Here is a 16,985-nt window from a genome sequence, read left to right as displayed (position 1 = left end):
TGTTCCAAGTTCTGAGTCCGGGGAGATTAAGTTCGGTTAATTTGTGGTCAGCGGAAGTTTAAGCCTGCACTTTTAACCAGGGTGCGGAGAAAGGCAACCGTTTAGGTTTACGCCTTGTCATCGTAAGGTTAAACCTGCACTTTTATGCGGTTAGGCTGGGTACAGTAACTTAAATTCTGTTAACTTAAGCTTACACTCTTTTGCGGTTAGCCTGAGAGGTTAGGTTCAGCTTCGAGCCCCAATGATGCTTCCTAAATGTTACGCCTCCTATGAATAATGTGCAAGTATTAAGGCTTAAACCATCCCCCTAGTCCCATGTGCAGCCGCTATCTTGTTCCTAGTTCAGCTCTGAGCGCCGAAGTCAACTTCCGATTTTACGCCCCTATGAATAAAGCATACGTATTGAGACTTCTAGCCACCACCTTGTTCCAAGTGCAGCTCCAAGCTCCCTTAAGCCTCTTTTCCATGTTACGCCCCTAGGAATAAAGCATACGTTTTAAGCCTTATAGCCGCCATATTGTCCCACGTTCAGCTCCAAGTCCCGGGAGGTTAAGCTAGGTTAGCGCGTGGTCAGTGGAAAATTAAGCCTGCACTTTTAGCCCGGGTGTAGGGAATGGCATTTCAGCTGGATCGGGGAATTTATTCTTCATTGGGTAATTCTAATAATACGCGAACTCCTACGGCACTAAGTTCCGGCTCCAGATTTTTTCTTATTGGGTACGAATGTTGAGCATTCAGTACGAAGGTAGGCTGGATCTTCTAAATTATTATTATTAGAGTGTGTGATTGTGCACGATAAGTCATGAACTCTAGCTGGACTAAATTTCGGCAGCAGATTATTTTTCTTATTGTATGCATTTTGAGTATTTGGTACGAAGGTGGGTTGGATCCTCTAAATTAATATTAGGGTGCGTTATTGTGCGTGATAAGTCATGAACTTTTGCGGGACTGAATTCCGGCACCAGCTTATTTTTTCTTATTGTGCTTGTATATTGAGTAATCACTACGAAGGTGAGTTGGATCCTCTAAATTATTATTAGGGTGCGTGATTGTGCATGATAAGTCACCAACTTGTGGAAACAATGAACTTTGTAATCCGTGTCTCAACAAATAAGTTACTTCCAAGTCTAGTCAACTTGCTCGTGCAGTCATTTTTTTGCTGACATGTGCATACTAAGCTAAATGCAAAAACAATGAACTTGGTATTTCATGTCTCAGCAAATACTTTCTAGTCTAATCAACTTGCTCGTGCAGTCAATTTTTTGTTGATATTCGAATGTCAAAGATGCATCACAATATTACACCCCTATGAATAAAAAACCTTACACCATCTCCCTAGTCCCATTAATACAATGTGTGAAGCCGCCATATTGTTCCAAGTTTAGCTACAAAAGCCCCTAGAACATCTATCGTCTTGTCTAGTTAGGTTAAGCCTGGGATCGAATCTCTAGGCAGAGTGTAAGGAAGGGCAACCGGTTAGGTTAACGCTTGGTTAGCGTAAGGTTTAACCTACACTTTAACTAGGGATGGAAGGGCAACCAGTTATATTAACGCCTGGTCAGCGTAAGGTTAAGCCTACAGTTTTTCTCAGGGTGTGAGTTAGGTTAGGTTAAGCGTTGTCAGCTTAACGTAAGACGTGCACTTTTAGCCAGGGTGCAGCTAAGGGCAACCGGTTAGGTTAACGCCGGTTCAGCGTCAGAATACGCCTACACTCTAAGCCATTAACATAATGTAAGGTTAAGCCTACACTCTTATGCGGTTAGCCTCGGTATCGAACTTAGTTCTGTAAGGTTAACACCCTTAGTCCTGGGGTCGAACCCGGGATCAGCGAGGTTAAGTCTAGACACGTCATGCCTGTTAGGTTAAGTTTGCCCTCTTAGCTATAATCGCGTTGGCAGTTGTGCCCAGCTTGCACTTTTTGGCATCGAACTTGGGTCTGTAAAGTTAACGCTCTTAAGCCTTGGGTGGAACCCGAGGTCTGTAAAGTTAAGCCTGAACACGCAGCCAGCGTAAGATCATGTGAAATTAGAAGCGCGCTCTTAGCTAGCAGCCTGCACCACGCCGTATCGTCATCCACCGGATCAGGCCTCTCTCAGGGGTCGGAGGTGGAGGTGGTCGCTGAACCATCCAAAAGGGAGCATTATGATACTCGTAAATTGACATTATTTTCCTATAATAAACGAACATCAGTCAATATTCTTTAAAACACTGGAATTCATCATTACCAATGATAAAAAGGATCTCAGTGAATTAAGTAAAAACCCACACACAAACCATTTCATCTTTGGGAAGACATGTTCTTTTCACCATTGGACACACACACACACATCTATCATTTGAGCAAGATATTTCGGTGAACCTGGATTTTCATGAAGCCCGTCTGTACTAGTGTCAGTCCTCCCCCTCTTAATCACCATCCCCTGACGACTCACTTGAAGAATGTTGGGGATGTACTTACCTTAAGGTTCGTGCTAGAAAAACATTTTCTGGTCATTGTTGGAAGCTCTGTATGGACTATATTTGCGAGCCCCTGTCATTACATTCATTCTGTACCTCAATTGCATACCTCGCAGAAATGTTTCTGGCGGAAATGTCAATTGACTAACTCGGCACTTGTCTTTATCTCACAAGTACTTACAAGTAGTTTAACGTACTTTACTTGTTCTCTTTAGTTTCCTGGTATCTTCACTTCTTCCTTCCTCTGATTACCTATACATTCTATTATTATATTTTTATATTCGCGTGTAACGAGTGTATTACTACTGTACAGTGTAATAACCTTCTCAAAGTAATAACAATTTTAAAAAGCGTTTTTCGACTGAACTGTGCAGGTTATTAAGTGAAAAACAAAATATGGTCCAAATGCTACTTATTAAGCACTTAGATCTACAGACTTACCCAAGTGGTAACATAAACAACAAAAAACAATGTGAGTTAAACTCATCCAAAGCCGAATTTAGAAATGAAAACATCCTAGGATTTTAGGAAGGAGCGTGAATTACTGACACGGTATTGAACCATGGTTATTCTTCATTAATTGCTACACCAGTTTCTACAAAGAAATAAGATACGTTCCCCATCTAACAGGTGCTAAATAGCAACAATGATGTCAGTTCATGTTGAAGCGCGCAATTCATTGGGAACATCTGGGGAAGAACAGTTTAGAAAAGGAACTAACTGCCATTGATTTACACGTCAGGTTGAGGGTGCGCATTACAAAAATAATTAAAACTGTTCAAAATTGAACTAGAGCTGGTTTATAACATACACGTGACTCACAAAATCTTGATGCTAGGAAGCTCCTTGTTCTCAGACGAGTTGCACTCAATAAAGGTCACATTGTGATTTATATTACACAATACATTTATACTGGTAATATTTAATAAAGTTGTAATGTCCTGTGTAATGTCTTCTAGAATGTATTTACTTCTGTAATAAACATGAACATGGAATTGAGCGAACGCAGACCTGTTGGTATGACAGGTTCGATTACCTCATTTCAAAAGTATTACCTAAGATTATGTAATTCACTGCTTTACTCCGACGAGTACACACAAACACATCCTTTATTAAAATTTTTATATTAACCAAACGAACACTAAATATATTTTATGTTTCGAAAACAATACTCGTGGTTCTATTTATATTATTAATAACCTTAAAGTTTAAATGATAGAATATTACTACACTGGAATTACCTTCTACAGACAGCGTCATTTTGACACGGTACTTCACTACTCAAACAAGGATTGTAGAGACTACAGTCATCTCCATAGTATCCAGGTAGGCACGTACAAACGTAATTGGAATTATCATTGCTGTTACAGGTTCCTGAAAAAACGTCGTAAACATATATTACAAAATGTTCACCTAATCAGAATCTAAAGGAAACTAGAAGAGACTGATGTTGATTTTAACAACAAAGTAAATAAAATGAGTACGCTTTTATATGTGTTTCAATTCATAACTAAGGTACATTAAATGGATAAATAAATATAAGACTTCAAAACGTGCATATATTTTAAAGTACAGTACAGTGTTCATGACAGCCTTTTCTAGCATGAAAACGATTATATACGTAATCAATGAGGCTGGAATGCAAGATTCATTTATGGTTCTGAGCTTATTGTAAAGTATTTGGGCACTACACAGGATACCCATACATGGATATTAAGGTGTAGAAAAGTAACACATCCATGAAAGTGAGATTCTTTTAGTGTCAAACGTAAATGAATCTTGGGACCTAAGAATGACAAGGAAAAAGCGTTATAGAAAAATTATGTTTCAGCAAGGATTTTTTGATAGAAAGGGAGAGAAGTGAAACAGTTATGAACTAGAGGTTTTTGTCATCGATAAAAATAGGTTAAAAACATGAGTTAGTGTAAACACTATTTCTGTAGGTTGAATAGTCTATGAGAAGAACACCGAAAACTGTTAAAAAATAGTTCAGAATTACCAGAGATTCAAACCTAAATCAATGAGTGTGAGTAGTAATATTAATACTACTACTAATAATAATAATCTTAATAAATTATTTATTTTTACTCCAAATTTAAATCACAGCTAAGGCTATACTGTATATAATAGTGAATAGGTTACAGTATTGTGAGTAACTACAAAAAGACCTCGACAATGTTGGAAGATTGACAGTAGTAATTGGGATAAAAAGACATTTGGTAAGTTACACCAAGAGGAACAGTCCCCTCAGTTTTTATTACTGTGTTGATAGGGTGATAGTACCTCATGGGGATCACAGTAAGTACCAAGGTGTTAATATAAAAACGTTATCTTCATAGGCGTGATCACATTAGCGAGGTTGTGAAGGAAGGATACACATGTCTTTACATGGTTATGAGAGTAATTAAAGTTTGTAGTAGGGATATAAAGGAGAGGGCGCTTAAGTCTCTGGTAAGACACCAATTAGTGCATGGTTCCATTGTGTAGGACCCACACCAGGACTACTTGGTACGAGAACTGGAAAAGATCCAAAGGAAAGCAGCACGATTTGTTCGTAGTGATTTCCGACAAAAGAGTAATGTTTCGAAAATGTTGCAAATTTTTGGCTGGGAAGACGAGCTGCTGGGCTAAGCAGTATGTTCTGTGCTGTCAGTGGAGAGGTGGCGTGGAATGATATTAGTAGATAAATAAGCTTATGTGGACTTTTAAAAGCGGGGAAGATCAAACTATGAAGACAAATCTAGAACTGAAGAGGAAATAATTTAGCAAATGTTAGCTTATAGGACGAGGAATAAGGTATTGGAATGATTTATCAAAGTAAATGCTCGATATATTTCCAAGGTTCTTTGAAAACATTTAAGAAATGTCTAGGGAAACAACGGACAGGGAATCTGCCACCTACGAGACATTCCTAAATGCAGATCATTGATTATTTATTATTATTAAAGTACAGAAAATAAATAAATAAATAAATAAATAAATAAATAAATAAATAAATAAATAAATAAATAAATAAATAAATAAATAAATAAATAAATATACCATAACACAATTATGCGGGAATTAAACTTTTCCACATTTTAACAGTACGAACGTTAAAATATCAGTAATGGTGAACATCCTCTTGCGAAGAGGACATGAAATTAAGTTCCACTTAAGTGCAATACTTACGGTTTACATTTGTGTCTGCAGTCACCGGTTTGCTTCTCTTCCCGATCTCTATACGGTTCCATGCAGATACTTGAATATTGATACTACTCCGTGGCTGCAAGTCAGTCAGTGAGGTGCAGAATTTATCTTGTCTTCTCCCTATAGCCATTGAACTTACATTTCTAGATGTTAGTCTGTGTCTTGATAATATTGTATTTCTGGATATTACTTCACTGAATAATCTATTAGTCTTGTTAGAGGAAGAATCCAGTGTTGAGTTCAGGTATACAACATAACCATCAGGGTGGCCACTCTTAGGAGGCCTCCAACAAATCATTGCCCATTTGTTACCAGTCTGAATTACTTCAAGATCTTCCGGGGCTGGAAGGAAATGAATCAGAGTATACATTTACATGCCACAATCAAAAGAATAAGAGTTAGAGGATAAAAGTTTAAAGCTAAACATCAAAAAGCAGCTCATGCAAATAGACGAAACGGGAGGGGAAGGGCGATGCGGTGGATCTGGGTAAGCGTTGTAGTAGGGAGCGTTATTTATAACGAGATCAGTAAGAGGTTGTAAATAAGGTACAGTATTAGTCTCTCCCTGAGGCAATTTTCATAATTTGTGAAGCCAATGTAATTGTGATAACCCCCTGTTTTTTTTGGCCAGATTGAAATTCTGTACAAAACCGCCAGCATGAATTATAATAATTCAGTTTTCTTTCGAACCAGGTTTTAATAGGCCCTGCAGTGAATTGTCTTGTCATCCGTATGGTGTCTTGCGAGAAATGTTATGTAAGTCTCGACAATATAGACAATTGGACAAGACCCATACCCGTTCACCTATTCGTGTGGCCCTGATACTGCTTTATTCCTGGAGTGTTTTTAATTTATTATTTACCTTCTTCCATATAAATCCTAGACAGCGAATACATTTTTATAGTATTAATACTTCCTTTGAAATTTATTGATCTATAATTTTGAATGAATTTAAAGTGGGTATTCTTTTATCTGTAATGTAGAAGTTAATCACCACCCGACGAACGACTTGCTCATTAAATGGTTTGAAATGGCTTTCGAAGATCTTCTGGGTATTTCCTAGTGAGGTTTTGAAAATGACGAGGATTCACCTGCCTTGACAGTTTTGAGTTCATTCTTAATTCGCCGGACGGAAGTAAAGGATACACCAGTTGCTTCGGCCAATGTTTCAGTGTGGATTTGAGTTAGAATGGAGCAGTAAGCACAGCTTATTTCTTCAGAAATTGGTAGGCATTAATAACCACTTCACGGGATTGAGTATGAAGAAATTTTTCTTGCAACTTGATTTGGGCTGGTGGCATCTTCAACTTCGAATGAGACCGTCCGCTGCTGGCGACCGACTGAGTGGGGAATAAAGACCTGCATGTCAGGCCGTCTGCGCATCTTGTTTACAGTGTTCTCCTCTGTTTGCATGAGTCGTGTATATCTGAGATTGGCTTAACTAATGAGTAATTTGGGACTATGAGCCTCAGTGGTGACAACGAACTGTCTGATAGATATTAGATTTGGAAGTGTGTCTCATGATATTGCATCTCTACATACATTTTCTTCTTCTTCTACTACCACTTTCCCTAACCAGTGGGGTCGTGGGTGCTAACTGTGTCGCACATGTGGATTTGGCTATGACTTGACGCCAACCCTATGTGGAGGGATATAATCACTATTGCGTGTTTCTGTGGCGGTTGGTAGTGTGGTGTATTTTGTGAATATGAAGAGTAGAATGTTGGGAGAGACACATATCCCAGTCCCCAAGCCAGAAGAATTAATCGGATGCGATTAAAATCACGGACCCACTTGGGGATCGAACTCAGGACCCCTCGAGCCGAAAGCCTCAACGCTGACAATTCAGCTAAGGAGTCGGGCGTTGCATGTCTACATGAATTAGGAGGAGGGTAGCGTTACAAGGTCACTCCTACTTTCGGCGTTTATCAACGATCTGCCGAACGAAATTCGGAGTGAAAGTCTTCTGTTTGTGGACGACTGAATAAAATACAGAAATATACAGAATGCTAGCGAAAATAGGTTATTACAAGCCGATCTAAATATAGTCCACAAGTTGGCACTCAGTAACAAACTGAAAATTAATTTTTGAATACGCAGGCTCACAAAAATGGGAAAGAAACATAGGCAAGGGGACTTTTCATATTGTCTTGGATCGGACGCTCTTGTAGACAGTGACTCATGCAAGTACCTAGGAATGGGACACCACCGTAGAAAGTGTAATTTATAAAGAGTACAAGTCCTTACACTTCGTGAAGAGGGTGCTAAAGGGCAGTGGTTTCGAGGCGAAGGAGCAGGGCTGTATATCACTCATTAGGCCAGTCTTAGAATATGGAGCACCCGTATGTGATCCATAACAAACAGGACTCATTAAGGAACTTGAGATGGTACAGCGAAAGGCTGCAGGATTCATGCTTCACCATTTCAACCCTAGAAGTAGTGTGGCAAGTATGCAGTGGCGACGCGTGATGTTTTGAAAAGACGTGTTACCACACTCATTCTGGGAGTACATTATCGCTCGCACCGCATTTTCATCATATCGGCAACAGCGTTGATGTGTGCTTGAGACACCTCACGGCGTCTATTTAAAACTCTGAAACTATCTAAATTGTCCACACCGTCTTTATTCCAAGCATTATTTTCTGAGGAAAATAGAATACATGGCAAACAGTATAGTTTATTCTTTTTCGCACAACCACATAACCAGTCCAGATTTAAGTACCACGAGTCATGAAAGTATCGTACTGTTCTTTTACATTCCTTGACTAAATTTTTAAGAGAAGGCGTGGTTCTACTTTTTTCAATTATGTTTTTCTTTTCTTCAAAATTTCTTAATGGAAATGGCGTGTTCATTAAGCTTTCTATTATACGAGGACATTCTGGTCCCGCCAACTCACTTATTTTCGAGGTGGAAGTGACAGCACTCATTTTAATGTTTAATACGTTGTGTAGTCCTATAGGCTATCCTTACCTAACGTAAATTAAATATAAATTCCACTTGAACAAGAAAAGTCACATCGTATTATAGTAGAACATAATAATACAATAATGTAACAATGCACTGTTGAGCGCGGCAGACAGAAAGGACGGAACAGCTCAGCTTCTACGTTATGAGTTTTTGTTTCCACATTCCACTGTGGTAACACGACCGGAGAACGTTGCAGGATACATCTCAGTGTCGAGGGGAGAGGGGCTTTGCTTGGCGCAGGCGCAGTAATACTCGCCTAGCTGTTGGAAGAGCTCCAAAGCGTAACGACTGCATGGAGTGGTAACAGCCTCTCGCTCAGCTTTGACGGTGGCAATCTGATGCAATAGAGATCTCGCGACACGTCCAAGCGAAGAAAAACAAATTAAATATTAATATTAAAGAATATTCGATTTGTATATTTTCAAACTGAGACCAGTGGTAACAGTGGATACTAGCACGCTTCGCCACTGGAAGTATTATAGAAAAACTTGGGTGGGAGATGGTGAAGACTAGAAGGAAAGGAACACGGTTATGAGCCATGTATAATACCTACACGAATAAGCAGGCTTGAGGAGAGTTAAACAGTCGACTAGAAATGCCCTGTTACTTGAGTAGGACAGATCATCCGGATAAAGTAAAAGGCAGAACCCAGAAAACTATCTATTGTAAATATTCGTTTGTAAATCGGGGAATTGATGATTGGAATTCATTGCTTGGAGCTGTCTTAGAGCCTTTTACCAAAAACTGCTTCAAGAATAGACTCAGCTTTCTGTAAATTGTGTGTACATTTCTATGTGATGGTGCCTTATTTTAATGGAACGGTCAACCCACTGTAAATTGTAGTATTATGGCACCGAACTCGATAGCTGCAGTCGCTTAAGTGCGGCCAGTATCCAGTATTCGGGAGATAGTGCGTTCAAATCCCACTGTCGGCAGCCCTGAAGATGGTTTTCCGTGACTTCCCATTTTCACACCAGGAAAATGCTGGGGCTGCACCTTAATTAAGGCCACGACTGCTTCCTTCCCACTCCTAGCCCTTTTATGTCCAATCGTCTCCATAAGACCCATCTGTGTTGGTGCGATGTAAAGCAACTTGTAAAAGAAGTATTACGGCATCTAAATATTAGTTAAGGCGTGTGCGTATTTTTATATGAGCATGCTGTACTTACAATGCAAAAATAATAGTAATTGGATCGCTCAATCTGCTGTAAGTCATAAAAGTTTGAAATACTTATTTTACGTGTCAATTTGCATATGACTGTGTTGTAAGGTTAAGCTAGTAGTAGGTTCAACCTATAATATTTTAAGCCGTGATGTTAAGAACTGGAAATAATTAAGTTGTGCGTGAATTTGTATATGATAATACTTGGAAGTCAAGAATAACGGCCGAGAGGACTCATCGTGCTGACCACACGACACCTCGTAATCTGCAGGCCTTCGGGCTGAGCAGTGGTCGCTTGGAAGGCCAAGGCCCTTAAGGGCTGTAGTGCCATGGGGTTAGGTTAGGTTACTTAATGCTGGATTTAGAATGTTAAACTACCCGTAGTATACCTTGTAATACAGTATATTCTTTCCATGAAATTGCTTGTTGTACTCTTGTTGTTGTTGGGTGATTATGTTTCAACTTTAATTCATTATCACACTACTGTTAGTGATCATTGCCACCGTGATATTTCCAAATGTTGTTAATAATAACAATCTTCTTCCTCTTTTATCTTCGGCGATCGTCCCTCTTGCTGGCGGGGTCCGCTACATGGATTCGTTGCCTCAATTTATTTCTTGTTTTGTCGTTCTTTTGGTCTCCTACCGACGACTTCTAACACGTAACCCGTCTCCACAATAGCGGCGGCGTCAGCCCTTATTACATGTCCAAACCATCGTAGACGAATGTCGTGCATTTTTTCATGAATCGGTGCAACGCCATATCTCTCCCTGATGGATTCATTGAAGTTGCGATCCAGTTTAATGACTCCAACTATCCGTATCAGCATCTTAGTCTCCATGAAACCCAGTCGACGCTCTGTCGCAGACATAATCGGGCAACATCCGCAACCATACAGTGCAACAGGTCGGATGACAGTACGGCAAATTTTTGATTTGAGATTATCTTTCACCCTGCTGTCGCAAGTGACGCTGGGTTTGGTTCTCCATTTTATGCAGTGTGCAGATATCCTTGCATTGACCTCTTCGACATGTTGGCCATCATCAGTTATCGTGGAACCAAAATACTTGAATCTTGTCACTCCCGGCAGATCCTCACCGTCTACCTGAATTACATGTCAGTTTGCGTATGACTGTCCTTGTGGATCTGACGACATATACTGTCTTCATTTTGTTTAGATGCAGGCCCTATTGTGCCGGCCGATCGCTCCATTATTGGGCTTGGCATTGCAGATCAACCTGGTTGAGCCCTTAATTCTACATTGCTGAAAGAACCGCCGTACGGCAATGTAGGACCGACTGCGAGAGGAAAATAAATCCGCATCCATCTTTGTAAAGTAGCTAGCCTGATGTCTGTGGCTTGTTACCAACAACAGGAGCGAGATTGGAACATTTCGGAAGACCGCGGGAAATTAATAATACAGTTCTGGTTAATAACCCCTATTGTGCGAGATTTTGGCACTGTCAGTAGCGAGGAAGTAATTAATGAAGAATTTTGTAATCCTTTGATGAAGATCACTTCACAGAGAAAAATATATTTAATTATGCCCATAAAGAAGTTTGCCTGTATATCGGCAGGAATTGACACGTGTCGAGGCCATCCAATCAAAATACGCGGAAATATCATCCACGGAATTCATTAATTACGTCCGTGGAAGAAGCAGGAGAAATCACCGAATAACACCATTGTGATCGGGAAAATAGGTGAAATCTCTGGCGTAAGTCTCAGATAAATCGGTCAATGTTTAACGGTTGGAATGATTGCGCAATAATACATAACGCGTTGTACTGCGACCCTAGAGTCCGTATAAATACCCATTCTCAAAACGAGAGACTCACTCACTTTTCATCAGTCCGAGAGGAAGAACCAGCGACGCTTGACACCAAGAGGACTTACCGAAATTAACGTGTTAAAAGCTAGACCTGGAAATCTCGAAACTCAGTTGGCTTGAGAGATAGGAAATTTGTAAGGATTTAATGAGAAATAGAGACGACTCTGATTTTAAAACATTTTAGTTACGACAATTCATTCTGGTAGGTGGAAATATAGTGGCTATATGTAGGATTTATGAAATTCTGCGAAGAAGACAATGAAGTCCTAGATAGCTCTTTGAAATTATTATTAATACGGTTATTCTGACAATCAGTAAGGGAAAACAGTTGGTTTCTTGTGAGAGATAGCATCATTGTCACACGTCATTCACGTTTGGTGAACACCTCGGAAAAAGGAGGTAGGAGCTTTCCACGATTTTCTCAGTTGTCTGGCCGATAACAGAGCGGTATAATCCATTTTGTGTTATGTGCATAATTAAACCTGTCATTCTATTAGTTCAAAAATTAATTTGTGTTGCGTCAAGACCAGGGCAGAGTCACTGTAATTGTTAAGGTAGTATTTAAGTGAAGAATGCCACCTATCATTATGAGGGTCTAAGTCGGAGGTTGCTGGCTTGTTAAATGCAACCAAAATGTCACCACATCAATCAGCACAATTACAGGTCTGTCTAATTTCAATATTGTGTCTTTGTAGTTTGTAAATGCTTGCCCCTTTAAATTAGTTGGTAAATCATGACACTGTGTTATATATGTGGCGTGTGTGGAAGTAAGTGTTTATCAAAGGCGTGATGTGTCATGTCGGTATTTCAGGAAACACTGCAGGTGCTATTGTCTCTTATTCTTCTCACGAGGCGTTAAACTGCGTTAAATCTCTTAAAATGTGAAGTTAAATATTACAAGAAAAATCATTTAAATATGTTCGTGTCGGTAAAAGTTATAATGATATAAAGTAAAGATAATAATTATACTTGTAAAACAGTCTAATAATAACAATGATAATATTCGCGTTAGGAGTAAATTGAGATCTTAGTAAAAATAATGCGTTTAGCAGTTGTGTGAGCGATGCTCACAGTTTTATATCCAAATCCAGTGAAGTAAGAACATTTTGGCAAGTTGAAATTTAATTTTGTGGCACCGTGTATTGGAGAGATAGAATCACAGCATGCTACTTTGCTTCTGAGGTCTGGAAAAATCTTGAGAAGCTACTTTGAGATCATTATGAAGTTGTTTGGTTGTGGGATAGCTTGTACTTAACATTTGATCAAGCAAGAAGAAATGGATCGTAATTAGAAAGGAAATATTTATGGGAATAGTTAGGAAGAAAGTATGAGGCAGAGTAAGACCTGCATTTTATGAGTGGGAAGAAAAGGCCCTGTTGTTTGATGGAGAGGACTTTTTGTGACAGGGTATATATGCTGTTGAGTGTTATTTCCGAGACAGGCTGTATAAGAGGAGTGACATCCTGTAGCGATCCAGACCGACTGAAAAGTGTGAGTGTCATCAAATCCATGTGTGTGCGTTGTAACGCATATTTTAAGTACAAGTGAAGTCTCCCACGATTATTATTTTACGTGCGACTGTAGATAACGTCGGTTAAATCAAGTTGATGACGATTTGATACCAGCGAATTGGATTTTGTTATAGCCGACCTCACGAACAAAATACATTCTCGCACACGGTAGAGATAATATTTGCTTATTGGAAATTTAATTTTATTCTGCATCTTTACGAGGCAAAAACTCGCGAATTAGAAACATTGCGGGTGAGAGAATGAATTTATCAGATTGAGAGTTTACCCTGCGTTTGTTGATGAGAGGTTACTTCACTGGATAGTTCACAAAGATATATGTTTGGACTGTTGACATTGCAGGTTATTTGGAGCCTCACACTCTAAGCTATGTTGCGAATATCTTGGTAGTTGTCAATATTGTTTTCAGTAATTTCACGTTATATTATACGAGATTTGAGTTTACTTTCATTTAGCGAACTTCACTGCATGTGTTTAAATTTAAAAAAAAATGAAAGAATTAACTATTCAAACCCGTTATTTAATTTCGATTTCACACTTTATTGTAGGAAATGGACATGCTAATATTATTCCAGATTCGAGTTCATTTCTGTAACGGATTGTACTTCATGTGCTTGAATTTCAATGAGAATTATACTGAAATATGCGGACATTGTTTCAGATTTTCGATTTCGCCCGACAGTATAAGTGATGTGTAGATCCCATTGCGTTGGCTCAACGATAGGTTCGGGGTACTGCATGCACATTATTATTGTTAGTGGTGTGTAGACACTATAGCGTTGGCACAACGATAGGATCAGGACGCCATTTGTACATAGAAAAGTCATATGTTAGGCATTTTTATGAATCGACTGGAACAATGATAGTGTCTGCAGTAGTGAATGCAGGTTCGGAATATATCAGCAGGTACTACATATACCACGTTTCGGCATAACCTTTACTAGCTAGAAAGTGCTCCCATAATAGCGTTGCATCAGTAGTGGCCTAAATGTAAGGGTATTCCCACGTGGAAAACTCGCTAATGGACACTTGTCTCTACTATTTACGGCGTGCGTTCAAGTTCGATGAACTTTCGTTTCTACCTGACTGTTTTTCTTTCACTTCGAGATATATTTTTCGCGTGTACTGTATGTTACGATAGTGCAGTGTGTTGACACTCAGTTGAATTTTGTATTGAGGAATTTACATTACAAATGTGGTTTCGATTCGTCAGCTGTTATAATATTTTTATTTTTCTTTTACGTTATTTGCATTACTTAGGTGAGACGTTGGTCTACCGATCACTTGTAGTTTAGTTTAAGGGGACAAGTGTAGGTAGACAGATTTGTAATTGTAGTTGTATTTATGTAGAATTGGAAAGAGTTCATGTTGTTGTTTTATATTGTGGACTTTACTTTAACTAATTTAATGACGTAACTGTTTCAAAACCTGAAAGTTGGTTTAATAAGAAGACTTTTCGAGTGTTTTATCACTTTTATTTAACTTCGGTGTTTGGAGTTTAGAAGAAACGCATAGTGAATTAATGTTTCCCTGCGTTTCGCAATTTTGTTCCTCCAGAACGATGTAACGTAAGATCCCCTCGGATCAAGTGTTGTTGGTTCATTCTGAACATCTGTTTGGGATGATGCTTGGTTCAAGCATCAGCATCCATATAACTTAAGGGTGTCAAGAGATGACAACACATAGTGGAAATTTATTTCAGATTGTGATAATTACTGTTTACCCGTAATTAACACCATGTTTTCAAATAATATTTCGTAACCTATCCAGAGCAACTGATAGTTAATTTGGTTCGATTAAGGACCCATTCTGGGGACGTTCTTGTATCCGAGAGGATAGTCGACTGGTGGATAACCTTAATTAAATGTAAATCTGAAATTCTACTTGTTGAAGGTCAGATTTTCCACGGATCATGTGGGTTAACTCTCAGTCATCGTTAGGGTCAATGTCGCTTGGTTTTCAGGTTATCTGTTCCTTTTATGGTTTTTCTGTCCAAAAATTTTACGTTATATTTTTACACTTTAGAAGACACTAATGTAAATAATTTCAGAATACCTTCACCATTCGCATTATGCAATGTGAGTGCATTTTAACATCTTGTGACAAATTTAATTGTTTTTCTTGGGTTATTCAATAAATATGATTATCGTGATTTTGTTGAACACATTTTTAGTAAGCACACATTTGCGCCTCATTTGAAGTAGTTATGCTCTCCTATGAACCCTGTCGATCGGTCAATGATGTGACTGAAAAGAATCCGACCGACGATGGAACGGTAAGTTCCAAGGTTCAGGGTCTCAGAGGCCGACATAACATCGTCTGCGTAGAGAACCACCATAGCAGAGAACGGTGCAGTTCTGCTGTTACAGTGTCCATCACCATAATGAAGAAGAGCGGTGACAGCACTGAACCTGATGATGATGATGATGCTTGCTGTTTAAAGGGGCCTGACATCTAAGGTCATCGGCCCCAGCATTGAAACTTGGTGAACACCGACGGTGATGGGAAAGTCACTGGATGCCCCTGCGGTGGCCTTGACATAGCTCCGTGGATCTACATAAAGCAGCTGATCCCAGATGACAAGGTATTCTGGTATACCATGCTCTCGCAGTACTAGCCATATTAGTTTATGCGGTACTCGATCAAAGGCCTTCTCAAGGTCCAGGCAAGCTAGATGGACCAGTTTATTCTTCTCAAGATGCTTTTCAACCAAGAACCGAACTGCATGGATTGCATCGTTTGTGCCACAGTTCATAAAGAATCCAGCTTGGTTACTGGAAAGCTCAACGATCTCAGGTATCCTTTTATCAAGAACCCGTTCGAATACCTTCATCGCGTGACAAAAAAGTCGGATCGGTCGGTAATCAGCACTTTCAGCTGGGCTACCCTTCTTTTTGAAGATAGGTACGGTGATGCTCCGTTGCCAACCGCTCGGTGTTCGATCCTCTTTAAGGATCTGCTTGAAAAGTTGTGCTAACCATTCTGCCTTATCCCACTGTTCAGATTACCAGGGTTCTGCTGGAAGATCGTCTGGCCCAGTAGCATTCCCCGGCTTCATTTCTTTTAAAGCAGCCTTGACCTCTTCGATATCGATGTCTCTGACAGGTCTTTATACAGCAGCATTGACAGGGATTGGTGGATGGCGAGATTCCTCAGTTGAGATATCCACGAAGTTAATAATAATAATAATAATAATAATAATAATAATAATAATAATAATAATAATAATAATAATAATAATAATAATAGGCTAATAATAATAATAATAATAAATCTGTAATTTAATCTTCTTCGGTGGTGGTCTCATGTAAGGCGAATGGAGGAGAATTGCTTATAAAATTCATTACTTTCGTTGTTAAAATGTAATTTTCAAAACTTGGATTGAAATCTGTGCTTTATTTACGGAATTTCATGGGCACCATTCAATGTCTCTATACCCCTTAGACCCGTTTCCTGATACGGGGTCGGCGAAGAGGTAAGATTTAATTATATGGCATTTTTAAAGGTCGGATATTCTTTTTGACACACATGGCCATCATTCCCTAGTTCTCTGAAGTAGGATGATTCATTACCGACATAAAAATTCATAAAACATATATTGCTATTTGATTATACTCATGTGTAAGGATATCGCAACAATAACACACCGTCTGTTTTAGCAGACAATATTTTGAAGCATCTAAATGAAAACTGTAACAAGACTATACAACACTATCTGTGTTGGACACGTCTATTCTGTTAATCTATGTGTGGAAAAGATGGTCATTCTACAGTGCTGAATGAAAGTCTTGGATATACAGGTTTAGTGCATGTTTTATATTGTTATGTGTATGTACGTACATTACATAT

General features: G+C 39.1%; 1 protein-coding gene across 1 annotated transcript in view; it reads right to left on the bottom strand.

The window, feature by feature from the left end:
- LOC136863695 (uncharacterized) overlaps positions 1 to 16,985 on the bottom strand; it is a 415,056-nt gene that overhangs the window by 224,957 nt on the left and 173,114 nt on the right. The window contains exons 8-9 of the mRNA XM_068226041.1: positions 5,629 to 5,988; positions 3,699 to 3,831 (exon numbers count right to left, since the gene is read on the bottom strand). Of these exons, the coding sequence (XP_068082142.1) occupies positions 3,699 to 3,831; positions 5,629 to 5,988 (493 nt within the window). The remainder of the gene's footprint in view (positions 1 to 3,698; positions 3,832 to 5,628; positions 5,989 to 16,985) is intronic.

This window comes from Anabrus simplex, chromosome 2 (genome assembly GCF_040414725.1).
Source record: "Anabrus simplex isolate iqAnaSimp1 chromosome 2, ASM4041472v1, whole genome shotgun sequence".
Taxonomy (NCBI): domain Eukaryota; kingdom Metazoa; phylum Arthropoda; class Insecta; order Orthoptera; family Tettigoniidae; genus Anabrus; species Anabrus simplex.
The sequence above is the reverse complement of the archived record's forward strand: the minus strand, read 5'-3'. Positions and strand labels throughout refer to the sequence as shown.